At 38.5% G+C, this 19,462-nt stretch overlaps 1 protein-coding gene across 6 annotated transcripts in view; it reads right to left on the bottom strand.

Annotated features, from left to right (window-relative positions):
• Window positions 1-524: 524 nt before the first annotated feature.
• Window positions 525-19,462, bottom strand: part of LOC106963245 (receptor-type tyrosine-protein phosphatase delta-like) — a 161,184-nt gene continuing 142,246 nt past the window's right edge. For 3 of the 6 annotated variants that reach the window (XM_015058049.1, XM_015058051.1, XM_015058050.1), the window contains 4 exons: window positions 8,980-9,168; window positions 6,759-6,767; window positions 4,476-4,493; window positions 549-1,110 (listed from right to left, as the gene is read on the bottom strand). In XM_015058049.1, coding sequence (XP_014913535.1) covers window positions 959-1,110; window positions 4,476-4,493; window positions 6,759-6,767; window positions 8,980-9,168 — 368 coding nt within the window. In that variant the 3' untranslated portion in view covers window positions 549-958. Of the gene's footprint in view, window positions 1,111-4,475; window positions 4,494-6,758; window positions 6,768-8,979; window positions 9,169-19,462 lie in introns of all 6 variants that reach the window. The other 3 variants (XM_015058052.1, XM_015058053.1, XM_015058054.1) reach the window with 3 other exon arrangements.

Consider the following 19,462-nt stretch of genomic DNA (forward strand, 5'->3'; position numbering starts at 1 on the left):
TAATCCTCTTTCTTACAGACCCCAAAAACATCCCTAAGGTGAGTAGGAATTGATACATGGTCGATACTAAACATTTCATAGTGTGTGCGAAAAGACCAAAAGTCTTTTCTTACACGAAGGGGATAAATGCAACATTATTGTCCCCTGAGACATGTAGAGCTCAGAAGTAAAGCCTTGTATGTCTTCACTATCCGTGAGGTGATAGAAGGCCCAATAAAAGCAGGTTTAAAAACCACAAATGGCCACAACGTTTGAAGTGAGAAAGCAAACACGGCTTTGAACTGGGTTAAAAGGTGAAGAGATCCATCACCCGAAAGCTCCTTGAAGGAAAAAGGAAAATTCATTCTTCTGCTAGCCATTTTAAAATATATTTGATGATATCTTAAATTAACTGTGCTCAACTAAAGTGAGGTAAAACGAAGGATTACTAAATGCTGTTTAACCAGAGTAAATTATAAGTTAGGGGGGAAAAACCCTAACAACTCTGTCTAGGCTGCTGGATGAACAGTACTGTACTTAAAAATACCCGTAGAGTAGAATTAATTGCCGTTTCCTGAATCTTTCAAGTTGCATCCTCAGTAATGGGATTACAGGTGCCCTAGTGTTTATCAGTAGGGAGGAGGAAAGAAAAGGATCTTTTCACAGCTGGAGCTGATGAACGAGGTCCGTTCACTCCCTCCACCAACTCCAGCAGTCAGCTTTTTTAAAAGCAATTAGTAGATACATGCTGCAAGCGGCCTCGTCACTGGTGTTAGACTCGGGCTAATCAACGGAAACGGACCGGAAACACATAACAGAGCAAATACTGTAGGTTCAAATCAGTGCAGGTAAGGCAAGTGCAAGGAACAGAAAATAAACTGTAATAGAGCATACTTACAGTGACCTCATAGCACACGGACCCTTGCAGACAATGTGGCGATTTAATCGCTCCTTATCAGGTTTTAAAGGCAGTGTGATACTAATGTTTGGCGAAAACAAAACAGGGAGGCCGTTTCCTACCTCTGACGTAAAGATTAGCCGGGGCAGAATAGCGAGTCCCGTCGTTGTTCGTCGCCACGCATTCGTACTTTCCCTGGTCCGGTTCCTCGCTTTGCTCTATCTGCAGGGCTCCTAGTTGGAATAACAAACGAGGGTAACAAAAGGCAATGTGGTCAACTCGGTTCACAAACAAAATGACTTGTCTTCTGCATTCTCCTTTCATGTCTGAGGTTAACTTGCTTCAGAGACATTAAGTTTTAGACTTTATCTGCTAGTTGTTATTATGCGTCTCAAGTAAAATGGGGACTTCTATGCATGTGGACAGCTGCAAATTACAATCATGCAAAACATTGTAATACAGCTAAGATTGTTTATTTCTGTTATCAGAGCTAAAGTAGCAAACCAACAAAAGAGTAAAAAAAAAAATAAAAAACGGAAAAGAAAGTAACTCATAAAAACAAGGTATACCCTATCATTTTGATTTTTTTTTTTCTGAGTAAAAAAATGGCAGATTGTGTTAAAAAAACGCACACGCTCATCTCAGTGCCAATTAGGCATGGGTTGGTTTCTGGTGTCAAGGTATACAATTTAAATTTTTTTTTTTTTTTTTAGGTTACAGTGTAAAAGCAGATTTTGCTGCACACTGGGAGCCAGCTGGCTAAAAGAAGACTACAATACATTCCTCTTTCATCCAAACTATTCCTGTGTCTTGGCCTTTTGCAACTTTGTACCTCATTCGGTGGTATGCTTTGGGTCCAAGCTTTAATTTACTGACTGATATCTTGAGATATTGCTTCAATACTTTGACAAAATTGTATGTTCTTATGTCATATATGTTGTGAGGATCATTAGTTCCTCTTGGTGTACAATCACACCACAACATGATGCTGCTGCCAGCATACTTCAGTTGAGATGATGTTCTCAAGTTTGCCAAGCTTCTTCTTTTTCTGACATCTTAATAGCCAAAAACTTAGACCTTATGTAATGTCTTCAGAAATGAACTTTTTTGCTTGAATACTTTTTTGTTGCGTTTCTACTAATAGCTTCTTTCTCTCTGAATGGTCTTTCAAGCCCAGTAGGAAGAGGGTTTTTTTCTTGTTTCTTTTTAGCCCACCTTCACTACCAAATATACAATCATCTCTGGGACACAGAACCCATCTTCTTCCTGAATGTTGTGATGGCTGCACATTCTTGTAGTGCACATATTCACGTGAACGGACGATTGTTGCACCTTCTGGCATCTGCAAATTGCATTAAAGGATGAACCAGAGAAGTGGATGTCCACAATTTCTTGAGATTTTTCCACACAGGGAAGCAGTGATGTTGCCTTAAAATAAGCCAAGACATTCCTATCTGGACTTTCCCAAATTGTTTAAAAGGGAATATTAGTGTATGTAAGAGCAGAGAAGCTGGCCTATGTCTGAAAATGGTAGACCTAGCCCCAGAGATCACTAGTGACAGGGCCAAGTAAAGATGGAGGATCGATGCCATGAATTCTGTACAACTGGAAACAACGGGAGAAAAGAGCAAGCTGCAAAAGTCTGACTTACATTTCTGGCATTTAGCAAACTGAAATACTTTTGGCACATCTAACTGGCCTTTGACACTGAAAAATTGTATGATTTAATGCCAGTCAATGAGACAGATGGTTGTGTGTTGCTATCCAGTGAATGTAAATATCTGATTTCGACTGTATGCAAAACATTTAAAGAAAAAAAAAAAAAAGAAACTGTTTTGAAGCTACATTTGGTGCGCTAAAACCGACTAATTTGCCGGCTTATTCTGCTTATGTTAAGTGCTGTTAATATATTAATTGTGTACTTTTACTTAAATCTGGATATACAATTATTATTTTTGCAGTAGTAAGAATAACTTCTGCATTTTTTGCTTTGTGTTTCTATCTAAATACCTTGATAACAAGAAACCTTGGCATTTAACTCAAGGTTCTGACACCATGAGAGCCTCATACCGACCCATGCCTAGCGCCAAAGACAACAAAAAATACAAACGGCCGATTTTTACTTTGAATAAGAGGGGCAACCCATCAATATACAACATGTCACTGGACTGGTCAGTATGGGGATGAGTGATACTGCTTCAGGGAAACATGGATCAAACAAAAGAGGTTTACAGTATAAGAAAGCAGCGCAACAAGGGAGGACAATTTGAAAAACAAAACAAAAAGAAAATTTAGGTATGATTCTTTTTTTTTTAGCATATTCAATCACAGATCAGTTGTAATATTCAGCCTATGGGGTAATTTGGACTTCACCTGGGTGAAGTTTCTTTGGAAAAAGTAAAAAAAAAAAAAAAAAAAAAAAAAAAAAATCAGCAGCATGTGCAAAAATTTGGTGCTGCTCAGATTAGCTGGAAAAAAAATGTTTATTGAATCGTTAATTCAGGCAGAACCAACATATAACCCTCTAACAAAAGGTTTGACATGCAAATCTTAGCAAGAAATGTATGTCGACACAACTTACAACCTTCTGACAACCCTTAGCTGAAAAATAAAATGCAATTGTATTAGAAGACAAAATTCAAAATGCAGCCTGAGCCAACAAGAAAGTATAACCATCCACTGCTTTAGCCACAAAAAGACACCCATAAAAATCCACCAATGGGATCAGCAGTGTGGTGTCACATGACTCAAAGAAAAATGGCTTTATGCATCAACAACTCTCCCGCTCCATGTCACACGGCAAAAATGAGCCAATCAGGTCCTCGCCAGACTCTACAGTTTGCCTTTTCCCCAAACCCTGAAGAAAAAAAAATTAAAAAGTCAAAAAAGATTAAAAAAAAAAAAAAAAAACCAAGAAAAGTAAGAAAAATAGGTGAAAGAGGAAGGTGGGAAAAAAGCACCGTAGAAACTTTATCAAAAAAGTGGTTGTTTGGGCTTTTTTGTAGAGGTACAGGAGAGGAAAGCAAACAGAAGAAATGGGAAAAAAATAGTTTGCAAAGATAGAAAGAAGTCTTTGGGAGAGGTGGTGTTAGGTCTTCCACAGCATCTGTGCATGTCGGGGGTTTTTTTGTGCTGAACAAGAAACAGCTAAGGGGGGAAAAATGCTTGGTTGTTTTAGTTGGACAAAAAAGAGGGACACATGATTGGCTATGGCCAAAAAGGAAAAAAAACAACAAAAAAACAAAAACAAAAATGAGCATTAAAATATAGTTTTGGAGGAAAAAAAATAAAAACAGAATTGTCATTGTATATGCTTATTAGAGCCAGGGCAAGCATATCACAACTGAGCTAAAAGAACAAGAAAAAAACAACAAAACAAAAAAAACCAAAACACAAAGGAGTAAATAAGGCATAGACACGATGATGAAATACAATTTTAGTCAACCAAAACCAGGACAAATAAGGAGGATGGGTCCATGTGAATGAAATGGTATTCGATCTTTGTAAACAGGACAAAAATGGGAGCGTACGGATGGCTTGACAGCAAGAATGAATTTGTATTATTTTCATTCTTTGAACGTCAGTTCAGCACTCTTACCTCTTATTGGCGTACCACCTGGGTGGATAATATGAATGCAAATAAGATTGGAAAGAAGAAGCATTAGTACGAGTAGATAGAGGTTGGGGGGCTTTGGAAGAAGAATCAAATTAGACTCAACAGGGTACGTAAATAAAGGTACTACAGGAAAGAGAGAGGAGAGAGAAGAAGAGAGAACTTTTCTTTCTGTACTCTATTGGCAGAGAAAAGACAGGATTCATCATAGAAAAATCATAAAGTCAGAAGATCTTGTGAAACACGTGGGGGGGGAGGTGGTGCCGTTTTTTTTTTTTTTTTTTTTTTTTTTCCCAAAGTGGCTTCTGAAGACCATCTACTGAGGGGGAAAAGACTTTTCAGGACTTTGTACATGAGACTGAAAGCGGGCGGACCTTTGGCTTTGATCTAGAGGTAAAGCTGGCCGCCTCCCTAAAAGCTCTTGGGGACTTTTTCCCTACTTAAGGTGCTGGTGTTAAAACATTAAAGTAGTGGATAAGTGAGTGAGGAACAAACATGTGAGGATTGATTATTATTCAGGTCAGTATGCGACAATACTTACAGTACTATGAAAAAATAATTACCCTCTTTCAGATTTCTTCGTTTTTTTTTTGTTTTTTTTTTAACTTAATTTTGTCACGTTAAAATGTTTCAGATCTCAAACAAATTTTAACATCTGACAATTACTCCCTGAGCAAATACAACAAGTGGTTTTCAAGAAATTATTTAATTTCTCAGGGAATCTGACCCTGCATGAAACAGCAATGGGAACCTAAACCTGATAACTGTTTGCACCACCATTGGTAGCAAAAATGCTGGCGATGACGCATTTACATCACTGTTTTAATTCGTATTAGAAGGTTTTCAAGTACATAAATCTTGTTTATGGTCACACCACCACACCTGGAACTGATTTTAGGCGAAAATGCTAAGGTAAATGTGATGGGTTTTTTTTGAGCCATTCAGTGATGGACTTGCTGGTGTCTGTTGCATTATTGCCCCTGCAGCATAAAACAAGTGCACTTGAGGTTAACGTCACAAAGTGGTAGCCGGACATTTTCATTCAGGGTTTTTTGCTCAAGAGCCGAATTCATTCTGTTGCAGTCCCAACGAGTCATCCACATTACAAAGCAGTGCCTTTATAATGCAATGTATAAGAGTGCTTCCTCCAGGTTGGGCATAAGGTTCTATCCCAAGAGGTCTTGTTCATGAATCGTGAAAAAAAAGAGTGGTAGATTGGTGTGAAATCTGTAGCGATGCGAGTGCTGTACTGCTTTGTCGTAGTCAAGAAAAAGCAAAATCGAAAGGAAAAGTTCTTGATTTATCTGGTTGATTTATATTCCTACTAGGAATGGAGTCAAGACCAGTTCTTATTAGACTGAGACCGAACTCTCCAAAAACGAGACTGAATATTTAGAGTTCAAATAGTATTTTAGGACACTTTTTCTTTGGGGAGGAAGGCACCACAAAACGCAAGAATTAATGGGGAAATGGTTAGTTTCTCAGCCAACATTTCTTGTTGGTATTAAGCAAATAATTGCCATAATTAACTAATATTTAAGTTATTAAATGCAGCCACGCATTGATACGCATTCTCTAAACTGAATTCATCAGCTCCATTGCACAGTAGTTGCATAGAGAGTAATAAAGACTTGTCATCATATCGGCCATGGAGTCAAGGCTGTGTCTTCAGAGACCAAGACAGAGCCAAAGACAAGGGGAAAAAAGCAGGAGAGATCAGTCTTGAACCCTCCATGCCTGGTTCCCACCCTCATCTACAGTCATGATGCCAAAAGAATGAGATCGTGGATACAAGCAGCTGAAGGGCACTTATTTAAAGATCAGAGGTTCTCTCGGAGGGGCCCAAGTGGGCTGTTTTCCCCCCGACCCAGCCCCAGATAAAGCTGATATTTGTCTGATATTACACTTTGTGTGAAGATCTGAAACATTTAAAAGCGACCAAAAGAAAATAAATAAATAAAAAAAATCAAGAACAGAAGAGATTTGTAAGGGGCAAATACTCTCTCACAACACAGTAGCCTGAAGCTTGATGGTTAAAATTCTCAAGATAAGGTGGTATTACAGCTGGCAGTGGTATTAATAGCAGTAAGACAGTTACACATTGTGAGGGTAAGGGGAGAGTGTGTGTGTGTGCGTGTGTGTTTGTGTGTGTTTTCTAGCCCTGACACTCTAAGCTATCTGTTAGTAAAATGCATGCCATGCATTTTAATAGTTGTTGGAACATGGAAATTAGTGGGGGTGATGTGTGCTTTGGAGCTAAGCACTTACCAAAGGATTCTGTAGAATTTAAAAATATAGAGAGAAGAAAGACAGCATAAGAATTATGATTATACTCCTTAAGTACGTTTAGTTAACAAGGTTTGGTTAATGCTTTAGCAAACTGCACGTGAATAAAAGTCGCAAGTTAGAAGTTAAGGTTAATCTGACACAGTTCTACTGAAACAAAAATAAACAACAAAAAAAACAAGTCAGGTTAACACGATGAGTTAACAAAAGGAAAGCTGTGAAATCTGTGAAGACAGGTGGTCAAACAGACAAGACGTCCAATTTAAGAAGTTATGCTATTGGGTTATCAGCTGGACAGAACTGGTTAAAAGTTAGAATAGTTGTTTTCTATTGATATATTAAATGAAAACAAAACTGGCATTTACACATTAAAGCAGGGACTACAGTGCCTTGCAAAGGTATTCGCTCCACTTCGGCTTTCTCACATTTTGTCTCGTTACAACCAGTAACTGCAACCGGCATTTAAAGTGATAGACCAAGAGAAAGTAGTGCTGAAACTGAAATGGCATTTTTCATTTTCACTAATAAAATCCAAAAAGATGCGCTTCTTTACGCCTACAAATAGTCTGGAATATTCTTCTGAACGTTTTACAATGTCTTTTATAAAAAAATAAAAAAAAAAAAAAAAAAGCTTATCCAGATAGACTGACTGGTGGGCATTTAAAGGACAACTTTCAAATCTCGCCAGAGATTTACAACAGGGCTTGGTCAGGACTTTGATTAGGCCATTCAAAGAAATGAATATCATTTCCTCTAAACCACTTTATTGTAGCTCTGGCTGTACATTTAGAGTGATTATCTTATTAAACGGGCTAAAGGTGAAGTCTTCTGCCTTATCTATTATTGACAGTTAAACCCTGGTATTTACAAGGTTAGAAACCACAATCATATGTCAATACTTGAAACCCCAACATAAACCTTTATAAATACCAATTTCAATTGTTCAAGCATCAAATGTACCTTTACATGCCCACAGGGAAAACAGATGCAGCTCCAATGAAGAAGTCTACATCTACAGTCTTCCTTATCTTTACGTTTAGGTGCACAACATCACCACCAAAGAAAATTAAATGTTTCTCCTGGATTGGCTGCTCTGCAAATCCATGCATGCTCTGCATTTTTTGGAATAGTTTAGATATGCTATGTAAAAAATAAAAAAATAAAAAAACTGTGAATAAGTGGATTTTCCACAAATGTGGAGTCACGTTCCACAAAAAAAATATATATATCTACAAATACTGAATTGCGAATAAGTGCACTATACATACACTCATCTTCCTCTCTTCCTCCATGGCAAGTTTATTTATCATTGGTGAATAAAAGTATCTCCAGAGCACGATCCTTCCATGCTAGACTATGTTTTGTGGGAGTAGTGTGTTCAAGTTTGTTACTTTATGTTGGTCTATCAAATAAAATACAATCTAAATGGACAAGTTTGTGGTTTTAAGGTGGAAAAAAATGTGACATTGAACATTTTTGATTTTTTTTTCCCTTTTGCATGGCACTGTATAAAGTCAGAATGAAGGGATAAAGGGAAAGCTTTATGAAGTTTTACGCACTACTGTGGCTGATTAGTTTCAAGAAATAAACTTCTTCTCATTGAATCTGAAATGCTCTTAAAGCAAAACATCGACTGCAGGACAAATATGTTAGGATAATTAAATTGCTTCTCTGCGTGTTCTCCTACTCTAAAAGCATGTGCATTAATTTGTGGGCTCTGAATGTGGCCGAATGTTGACTGAAAGGTGTAAGTAATGGGCATAATGGTTCTAAGAAATACTGCACCAATGCAGTGGAGAGTAAAACCAAGATGAAAGGGCAGAAAAAAAAGAAAAAAATTAAGAACAATTGTTTGTTCAGAAAGTCACAGCAGTGAGCAATGTGGGCAGAGGTTAGGGCGAAAGCCAGCAAACACAGAAAGGAAACAATCCCAACAGCTCATGACAACACTGGAAGACAAAGGGAGACGCACATAAGACAGACAAACAGGGATGTACAGCAAGTAGAGGACAGGAAATAGTCGAAACAATGCCATTACCTATAAAACGAAAAGCCAAATGAGAAGTTAAATCATGGGCAGGAAGAAGAGGGGATGAAAGAGCAGAGGATATAATGTGGGAGCAGATCAGATAGAAAGTGAAAAAAAAAAGAAAGAAAGGAGTCTCCCTGTTTGGTAATTGAGTTTTCAGCAGAGGAAACCTACCTGATCTGAGCTGCTTAATGCGTCCGTTGTTGTTGGTGGTGTTGACAGGGAGGAAGTCTTTGAACCAGGTGATGTCTGGGTCGGGGTTGCCGCTGGCGGCACAGAGCATGGTGGCGGTGCGCGTTCGCTCCACCACCTTTAACTGTGGGCCCATGTCTATGGTGGGGAAGCCAGGGGGCAGCTGGTCCTCTGCAAAACAGGTTGGAGACATTTTGGGCAAGATGTCAGAGACAGCGAGGCGGTGGTCTTAATGAACCCATGACCGGGTGGCGGGGGAGTAGAAATGAGGCCAGACTGTAGAGTAACAGAAAATTAGTGAATTGAGAACAAAGGGGTTTTTTTATGCTGCTAATTCTCTGTGTGTCATTTTCCTTATAAAATTGTGACAGACGAATAAAACGATTTAATTAGCCGTGTTTTAAAAAAAGGGTTACGCAGTACGTAGAGGAACCGATCCGACAGCGAGATGCTCTAGAAATGAGCTTTAAAGCTCTGGACCTGTTCTTGAATTTTTAATTAGTTCCCTACTGAAACATTAAAATACCCTCTGCTTCATGGGAGACGGAGCACACACACACACACACACACACACACACACACACACACACGCACACACGCACACAGGAGCAGCAGGGAGACGACTCATCAAAGCCAGGGTCGAGAGAAGCGCGCGTGCTTCTTTCAGCCAGCTTACCAGCAGTGACAAGCAACAGATGTGGCTGATTACTCTGTGCTCTGAACATCCGGAGAAAATTCTTATTAAAAAGAACTTGGTACACCTTGATACCGATAACTGACCCAATATATTAATGCGTAAAAAAACAAACTTCCGGCATAAAACTAGCATGTCGAACAGACAACCAAATCACACAGTATAGGCTGCTGGTATTTATTCATGCAAGCCATATCTGGGAATACTGTTTAAACAAGCTTTTTACAGACATGCACAGGCCTAAATAAAGTAACTGATAAATTTTGCATTGCTTCTGGCGTCTCCATGGACTGATAGTACTGTAGTCGGAAGGGATGACTTCAGACTACCAGACTACCAAGCTTATGATGGGCAACAGCCGCTAGTAAAAAGCCTTTTTATGCAGGCTGAACTGCAGATATAAGGGCTCGTGAATTAAATCTGCCTTATTTGTGGGACGGCGCGTCTGTGGCCATTTAAAATTTTAACACATTAGTTATTTACACGCAGTAAAAGCAGCAAAAAAAAAAAAAGTTAATCTTCCTGGATGTTATTCGACTCAAGCAGCCAGGGTGTTAATAAACCTATCAGCTAAGTGTGGGCAAAATGCAGGTAAATATGATTTCCGAAATGTCAACCTCTTTTTGTAGTGGCGGCATGCTGAAAGAAGAAGGGACCCTGACACACCCCCGACTACAAATCCATTCAGGTGAGGTGCAGCTTTGATGCTCTTTGATGATGGCAGGTGGCTGCGCTGTGTTGTCTAAGCTGTCTTGTTCCTGTCCGTGTCTCAATTTTCAGCCTGAACAGGGCCAGGGGACCGTCTCGCTGCGGGTTGAGATGTGAAAGATGATAAACTCACAGGGCCCCATTTGCTCCAAACATGTTTTTTTTTTTTTTTTTTTATCAAAACAAAGCCTGCAGCAGCTTGCCATTCTTTTTGACGAACTGCGTTCGGCTTGTAGCAAGCGGCTATCTCTGAAACGCTGCACGTTTAAATATTCTATGCGCCATAATATCCCAATTTGCAAAATGCCTGCCTCTCTGCAGCGACAGCCAAGTCTTAAACTCCCAAACAAGACCTGCTTATTCTGACTGCCAACGAGGCTAATGCACACCTTTAAGTCTTCCTTTTCCCGCTGCGATGCGGCTAATTAATATCTTCCCTTGCTTTCGTAAGCGGCGCTGTTTGTTTTTGAAAATCGCTCCTTCATTAAATTTTCATGAGGCGTCATCAGTTTGAAACCCGCTTTGAGATGCCATGTACTGCATGCAGCAAAACGACAAATGTGGCCGTCATCCAACACCGCCTTTGGTTGTCTGGCATGGAAAACCACTTCTGTGGATAAATCTTCTCAGAAATAAGACCGCATTGCAAACAAGTGACTTCATACTGAACTGCAAAACTTTCCCGACTCTTGTCAGTGCGTCCTTGCCTGAACTGGTGTGAAACTGAAATAGTGTTTCAGACATTTCAGAAGGTAAAACTCGTGTTATATAGATTAATTACCCAAAGCGGAAAAGTTCAAGCCTTTACAAGGGTGGAAAGCTACAAAAGGTCAAGAAGCTCGTACCAAGTCATTGCAGAAAACTGTTCAGATTGATGCAGTCAAACACATTCGTAGAAAGTTGAGTGGAGGGAAAAGTGTAGTATGAAGAGGTCAACCAGAAACAAAGAGAGCGTTGGTAAGCAAAATCGCTTCAGCATGAGGTCAACACATCAAAGCCACTGTGCATATCCTGAACCAGAGACGTAAGAAGTGTCTTGTAATTCACAGAACTTATAATTCGGTCATCTCTGAGAGTTCTGCTCTGGGGTCATTAAAAAGTCAGTTTTTAGTTTTTATTTTTTTACTTCTATTCATCCAAAGACAGATATTTACCTAATCCATTTCTCTGATACACTTGCTTCTTTCACCCACATAGAAAAACCAGAGAATATGGGTGATGCGACTTACCAACAAGGGTAAGTACCATTCTTTTGTTTTTTTTTGTTGTTTTTTTTAACAAAAATAAAATAAATCTTCTCTCACCAAGAAGATTTTGGTGGGACTGATGTAATCTTTTTTTCCCCAAACAAAATTGGAATTGGAAAATTTGAAAAAATACTACCAATCACATCAACTAACAGTTTCAGATTTCATGCTATATTGTAAAAGTAATTTTTCAGTTTTGAAGAAAAATTGTGGACTGTATTTAATCTTCTCTAGTTCAAAATAGTAAGACCAAACCCAAACTGAATCATTTATAGGAACACAGAGGCCAACTTAAAACACACACAAAAACAGCAATAGCAAAACTATCTCTATCGTGCTTTGCTCAAGGCATCTTTTACGTCCAGACCTAAAGCAAGAAATTGCTTTAAAAACTGTGAAACAAGATCTCACAACTTTGTCAGTGGCCAATTGAATCGGTTAAAAATATGAAAATAATTCAATGACGACTGTGCTGAGTATTTCACTTATTTTGTACTGTAAATCAGAATGAAAAGACGAGCTGTGGTTCCATAAAAATCTTTAGTCGTGCTCAGAATGTTCTTCCTTTGTGTTTTTATGTCTCTCCAATGTGAACATTACTGCAACTCCTGGGTGGGTATTCAAATTTCAGTGTTTTTATGGGGAACTCTACAGTCTGCATGGAGAAAGAAATGTTTTCAATGGGGGTAAAAAAAAAAATAATAATGTTGGAGCGCTGCAGGTGAAGCAGGTAGAGCAGACGCTCCATAAACTGTGGCTACAGTCCCGGGTTTGACGACTGGACCCGGGCCATTTGCTCCATGCATTCCCCCATTCTCTCTTCACTCCCTTTCTTGTCTGAATACTACTCAATAAAAGCCACTAGCGGCTCAAACAATAAAATGAAATAAAAACAACAACAACAAAAAAAAAAAGGTCAAGTCAGTCAGCGCCTAAAAGTGCTCAGACTGGTTTAGGGTTACGGTTGGCTGGGGTTGATCCTGGTTGGTCCATCACAGGTCTAACATCTGTCTTTTACTTATATACCAACTCCTACAGTTGACTTTTTCTGATCACGTTTAACTGTGTGAAAATCTGGTTTTGCCGTCATTTTGACCACAACGTCACGGAAGAACAGATGTACCTCAATGGGACTTTCTTGACTAAATATAAAGGTTTTATGATTATTACTATAACAGAGACACTCGGAAAAACAGACAATATTCAAACAGCCGTGCAACTAAGCCCTAATTTAGCATCTCCAATGAATCCAACATGCAAGATTTTGGACTGCAGGAGAAAAGTGGAGTACCTGGAGATGGTTGTAGCAGCCAAGATATGAAAGGGCAGTGCTGTCAGAAACACCATCCCACGGGTCTGGGGTTTCAGGTACTAAAGGTAAGTTAAGTATTTTAACTTAGAGTTTAAAGAAAGATTTCTGATCTTTTTTTTTAAATACTCAAAGGCTGGCAAAAAATATGAGTGTTAACTTATGGAAGACGTTCAGTCTCAGAAATAACTTAAGTCGCAGTAAGAGAATAACCATCAAAAAGTAATTTTACTTCAAAGTACTTTCTTTCTTTCTTTTTTTTTTTTTTACAAAAATAAAGATTTTCAGTTGTTCAATGACTAAACAGAATTGTAAAATGCCTTATCGCTTTAGAAACTCCGATGCCTGCTCAAATGTAAGACACTGAAGAGGGGAAAAGGGAATTAATTGGAGGTATTTCCTGTCCCTGCAGCCTGTTCAAGGTCAAAGACACAATTAGTAGATTTCTACAGCAAGTCCAAAGCACACCTGATCAAACACAATAGCCAAAAGCAGGCCTACAAGCATGGATGCTTGTTGAATACAGTAATTGGATGTGACAACCCATGCGAAACTAAATGCAGCTGCTGTAAAAATTGCAATGTATTCAGAAACAAAATGCATGGGAGACCTTAATTTAGCTGTCCTTTAAAAACGTCCAACGCTGCAGCATGTTTTGCTTCTGAGTAAAAGTAACTGGAGAACACAGAGTGGTTTAAAGATGTTTTGGCTTTTTTTTTTAATTTTAGCAAAGATTCTGGATTTATATCCGTCTTGTAAACAAAACGTGTCGTCAAACCCAACTCATCCTACGTGAAACTGGTCTGCAGCCTCCTAGCAGGAAGCTAATATGACTCCAGGCGTAGCATTTAAAATTAATGGACTGTTTCAACACTTTCTGGCCTTTTGAATGCATTGCCACTTAGCCCAGAAGTACATTTTACTGCTGCTTTGCAAGCTCACGCTCACTGAAAAAGACCACAAAGTCTTAACATCAGCAGTTTGGTATCTGAAAACTATTTTTTTTCCCTCTTGCAGATTGCGTGATTTAGATAAAATAAACAAGTGTTCTGATGTTCTCAAGCTGCTCCTATCCTCATTTATTTCGCTGTGAAGCGAATTACCACTGTGACAATAAATAAAGGGCAGGGAAATTGAATACATCTGGTAGCTTTCGCCGTTATTAACAAGGCTCCTCAACAGAGCTGCGGCAGTATTGTCCTTTGAAAGCCGGAGATTTAAATTAAATCAGATTAATCGCAGTTTAATCACAGTTGCTGTTTGTTTTTTGTTTTTTTGTGGAAAAGTTGGGCTATTGACAAAGCATTAAAAGTAAAGATTGAGATAATTAATGAAGCCGGGGCCAAGTGGCTGGAGGTTTTTCCCATGTGCCATGTTTGCATTTTTAGTAATTGTAGGACCATTTTCAACCTAAAAACATTTTTCACAGAGGACCAGATTTAATAGTACCACAACATAAACTCTGAGCTGCTTTGTGCAAATGAAGAAGAAGAAGAAGTAAAAAAAAAAAAATGTTTTAGGTTTGTGTTGAGATGACTTGCCAAGAGGTTGCATACCTGACAACATGATTGGTCTGTAAAAGTTAAATACATGCAGTCTGTGTTCCCTTATTTACCACAAATCAAATTTCCTGGGATTTCTGACCATCAAATATGAAGCCGTATGTCTAAAGAAAATGTCAAAACTGGTTATATTTAGCCAAGGCTGGACTACCAGATGTTTTGACTGGTCACTTTCCCACAAGTTGGGTTCAGAAACATCCTACTCCCTAGTCCAGGATATGTTTGCTGATTTTTGGGACTATTTGCCAATACAATCCCAAAACACTTCAAGTCTGACCCCTTCCATGAGGCCAATATGTAAAAGCAGACAACATGGCCACCGGGATCATAGGAGTACCTTAATGCCATCTGTTAGAAGGAGAGAGAACCGACTATTTAACCCACTGACCCCTGAAACCTACCAAGTTGAAATGTGTAAAATTATAGCGAACTTGCAAACCAGAGCATTTTTGACCTTTGACTGGTTGTAATTGGATGTCTTCACCCCTATCATAATGAAAAGTCTTACTTATAATTATTGTCGTTGGGGGGGTTTCCTGGTCACGTCACACTGGGAGGACACCCAGGTTCAATGCTGCATGTTTGGGTTTCCCAAACATGCCTTCAGTGACACATTTTTGGATAAGCAGAAGATGGTGAATGAGGCTGGAAAGAGGGTGTAAAATTGGGAAGAATCTCATTTAATTTCCAATCTCATTCAAAAATTCTTAATTGTTGTAAAAATCCATTTGAAGCATCATTTGTGCTAGAAATGTATGTTTTAATGACTTGTAGGTTATTTTATTGTTGCACAAAACCTATTTAAAGGGCACCAAAAGTCCTCTACGCGAGTACAACTACAGTTAATAGACCAAATGCAATATAACTTGAGCACAAAGACACCATATGCAATATATGAAAGTCATACCTGAAAGGTGAGATTAATACAAAAAAAGGGGGGAAAAGTTCTAACTTATTTCCCTCACTTATCCTATTCTACCTCGCTGAAAGCTGCTATCTCAAGGACATTCACTAAGACAAGGGCAATTTCTGCTTTACAGACCCGTACTGTATATTCAACAATGGATCTACACACTAAATGAGATGGAAGGGAAAGAAATGCTGAAGTCACCTTCTAAAGAAGTGCTGAGCACTGGTGCTTGATATAAAAAGACCCCCAATGACAATTTGCACACATTAGCCACTGCCAGGCTATCAGGCCATATGAGTGTGTAGTGCCAAGCATTTGGACGAGTATAAAAAGGACATTGGCTCAAAAAGTACCTCGGTGAGCAGATTTTTCTCCAGAATACGTAAGGCCATTGGACAGAAACTCACCCCATTAGCAGATTATATCTATTGATCACGCTCACAGAAATATGAGCGCAAGTGAAATCACATTTTCCTTGTATGACAACGGGGGCCACTGCAGTTATCGACGTGTTGCTTGAGTGCTGCAATAAATTCTGTACAATTTGCAATTATAATGCAGTTGTCACCAGAATCCAGTATCTGTCTATACATCGACATTAAACTGTATACAGGCAGTTTTTTTTTTTGTTTGTTTTTTTTATCAAGTAGGGTTAAAAACGGATTTTTATGCCGTTAATCAGATTAATTGAGCTTGAAATGTATTTTATGTTTGCTTAGTTTGTTTTACTTCAAGGTTTGCTATAATGTTATGAAGATTTAGAATGGATTAAACTCTTAAATCTGTTAAAAAAAAAAAAAGAAACAATTCCCATACGACAACCTTCAGTTATTAGCAACCCTTGTAAAGATGCGATCTTCATCATACTGAAAAATGAAACGTAAAGATGAAAACCCAACTTTTAGTTTCTTAGGAACAATCCACCATCTCGAACACGCCATGCTCTTTCTGGAACATGGTGGTGGCAGCATTATGCTGTGGGGATGGTTTTCATTCACATGGATAGATGAATTGGCCAGATGTAATAAGACGAAGAGCAACCCTGAAAGAAAACATTTTAGAGACTGCAAAACCATGGTGCCCAAAGGTTTTGTCCCATGGGACAAATTTCTCAAATCAAAAGTACTCATAGGAAAAAAAATGTATTTTCTAAAGTTAAAATTTAACATGGTAAAATATAAACTAAGCATGTGATACTGTAATTAAAAAAAAAGGCAGACTTTCTATAGTAAATGTGATGTGTTTGATCAAAAACAGGGTTTCCACGTTTCCCTTATTAACAGAAAGGCATCTGGTTTGCATATTCCTTTAAGAAAAGAAACATAACAAAACAAAACAATTTCTATTCTCAACAATAACAACAACAACAGAATTTAGGTCACTGTTTCTTTAAAATGTTTGCCACCCAGGGAATTATTAGCAAAGTTAATTAGAAGCAGATTCGGGTGCACCAAAGTATGCTTTTGAGAAAAAAAGTCCTTCAATAGATGTGGTCCTGTTTACTATCAAGAGAATGAAAACAGGGTGGTAGCTAAAAGATGAGTAATTTTTGTTGTACTTAACGTTTTCCACCATGAGAACATTTTTTTTCCTAATCACAAAGAAAAAAGTCTCTACCTGCATCGATTTGCAAGCCGAGCAAATTGATGCAGCTTTGCTTCGATTGGACACGTTGGACATGCCTTTTCTAGCAGACTGATGGCCAAACTATAACGGCCAAGTCAAAGTCTGGGCTGGGCATTCCATATGTATCTTTCTATAAATGTATTAGGTGTTTTCTGTTGACAGCTTTGTAACAATACAGAGTGACATGGAATATTACATATCTGTATCCAGCCCGTCAGATTCATCTGCATTTCTCACTGTTTTTTTTTTTTTTCTTCTATTCAACTTGAAGTGGGTTGGTGCTGCCAGATATTGATGTCCTCCTAATGCACTTTAGCGTACACCTTTAAGTAGAGCAGACTGGACAATTTATCTGCAACAAGTATATTGATATTTACACAGTTGCCTGTGGAGATGTCTTAACAATATTCTGCAGCACAAAGCAATATAACAATTCCTCTTTTATGAGACCAAAAACACATTAGGCTCCAAAAATAACCCAGTAAAGGGAGTCTGAGAAGAAAACAAGCCTTTGTTGAACAGAATGGTTGGTTTCAGTGGAAAAAAAAAACAAGATAAAAAAAAGAGAAACCTTTCTGGTCACATTCTGGCTTTAGTTCTGTGGTTGCTGCACAAGGATTGGATTTGATCCGACCTTTTTTCCCCCACCAAGCGGAACAAGACTTTTCACCCCGCGGTTGAGGATATTCTTCAGGGAAAATCCCCGTGGGCCGTAATAAGATATATTTGTTGGATCTATTTGAGTGGATACAATCTGCTCAAAGAGGCTGTCACAGGTCACTTGTTGTGGCATGAAGGAGAAAAATGTGTGTCGAGACGTATTGTTCTTCTAGCGTCCAGCCAAAGATGCTGTGAGAAAAAAAAAGAGAGAGAGAGAGAGAATCTGGTGCCAAGATGTCAGAAATGACTGAGGCCCAGACAGCGTAGCGCTAAAGATTATTTTCACCCAGGTTCAAATCAATCCGATTCTCACGATCTTGTTATAAATTGTCTGCCAGGGAAAACAAAATAAAACAAGCGAAAATCCGCTAAATATTATCTTTAAACTATGACAGCAGTACTTATTTTTCTCAGCAGCCTGAACCAAACCCATTTTCCCAACAAAGCAAAACATATAATTTGAAACTGAGGGACAGTGATTAAAGATCTTTCCACACACAAAAGTCCAAAGAAGAAGAAGTTGGAAAGCGAACAAGACAGTGCTCATCATGAAGGTAATCATATATTGCTCGGAGCACCACATTGATTGGGGTTTTTTCGGTCTTTGCGAGTGCATTAGCATGTCGAAATTGAACTGACACCCAGTGTTTTATTAACTGGTCTAAAAATGTTATTAAAAAGAAAATCCATACTCATAATTAAAGCCCAGTAGGGGAGAGTTGGATGTTTAAACATTTATTTATTTTTATTCTAGCGGTGCGATGTTTGAAATATTAAAAACCTCAATTTCTTAAGCTTTTCAGAAGATACCTGGAGGTTTCAATCATATGTGCAACTCTAGTTCCATCTAAAGCAACGTTATTTCCACAGCGTAATACTTCCACCACCATGCTATTTTGCTTGTGCCTCCAAAAAACAAACAAACAAAAAAAAAAAAAAAAATCACCGCACAATATCACCCCTTTAAGCTTTTGGATTATTTTATCCAGGACTGCCTTATTGATGACGACAAATCTCAGCTTACGTCTAACATTTCAAAACATAATATTTAATTTTTTTTTCCCACACTTGCACCTCTGTAGCGCAAAACTTTAATTTCCATTTAATTTTTCTAGAAAGAGGCTGTTAATTTCAGACCGCAATAAACACAAAAACAATAAACACAAAAACAACGCCTGATGCAATTTGCTTACACTTTTGTTTTCTTCAACACGCCTGGTTAATACATCAGTCCAGAGACGATCTGAGCCCTCTTTAACAAAATGTTCGTTCAGCTCCAATTCCGCTGACATATTCAATTATTATTATTATTATTATTATTTATTTCTTTTTTGCCCTGGCATGGGAGACGTAACTGTTAATTACACTTTTGTTTTCACACAAACAAAATTACTCAACCAAACGTAAGAGGTCTCGATTAACAAAGGGAGGCAGCAATTTTGTTTGGTGCCAAATCTATGACGGCATCTGTTCCATTTTTCCTCTTCCCCCCCCACAGCCCCTGTAACAGTTTCACAGTTTTGCCAATATTATCACAGGTTTTCTTGCTCTGCCTCCAAGTTCTACTTTATGCTGCGATAAAACTGTGCACCGTTACTGGATAGGGACTAATGATTGGCAGGTTCTAAATCAGTGCCCACCGCTTTGCTTTATCAGGGACCCACAGCTTGGTAGAACAATCTATAAACTGGACATGAACCTAATTCCTTTACTCCACACACCATCCGTCGATCCGTCCTGTAAACATTT

The sequence above is a fragment of the Poecilia latipinna genome, unplaced genomic scaffold, assembly GCF_001443285.1.
Source record: "Poecilia latipinna isolate Pla-1442-1.1 unplaced genomic scaffold, P_latipinna-1.0 Scaffold1512, whole genome shotgun sequence".
Taxonomy (NCBI): domain Eukaryota; kingdom Metazoa; phylum Chordata; class Actinopteri; order Cyprinodontiformes; family Poeciliidae; genus Poecilia; species Poecilia latipinna.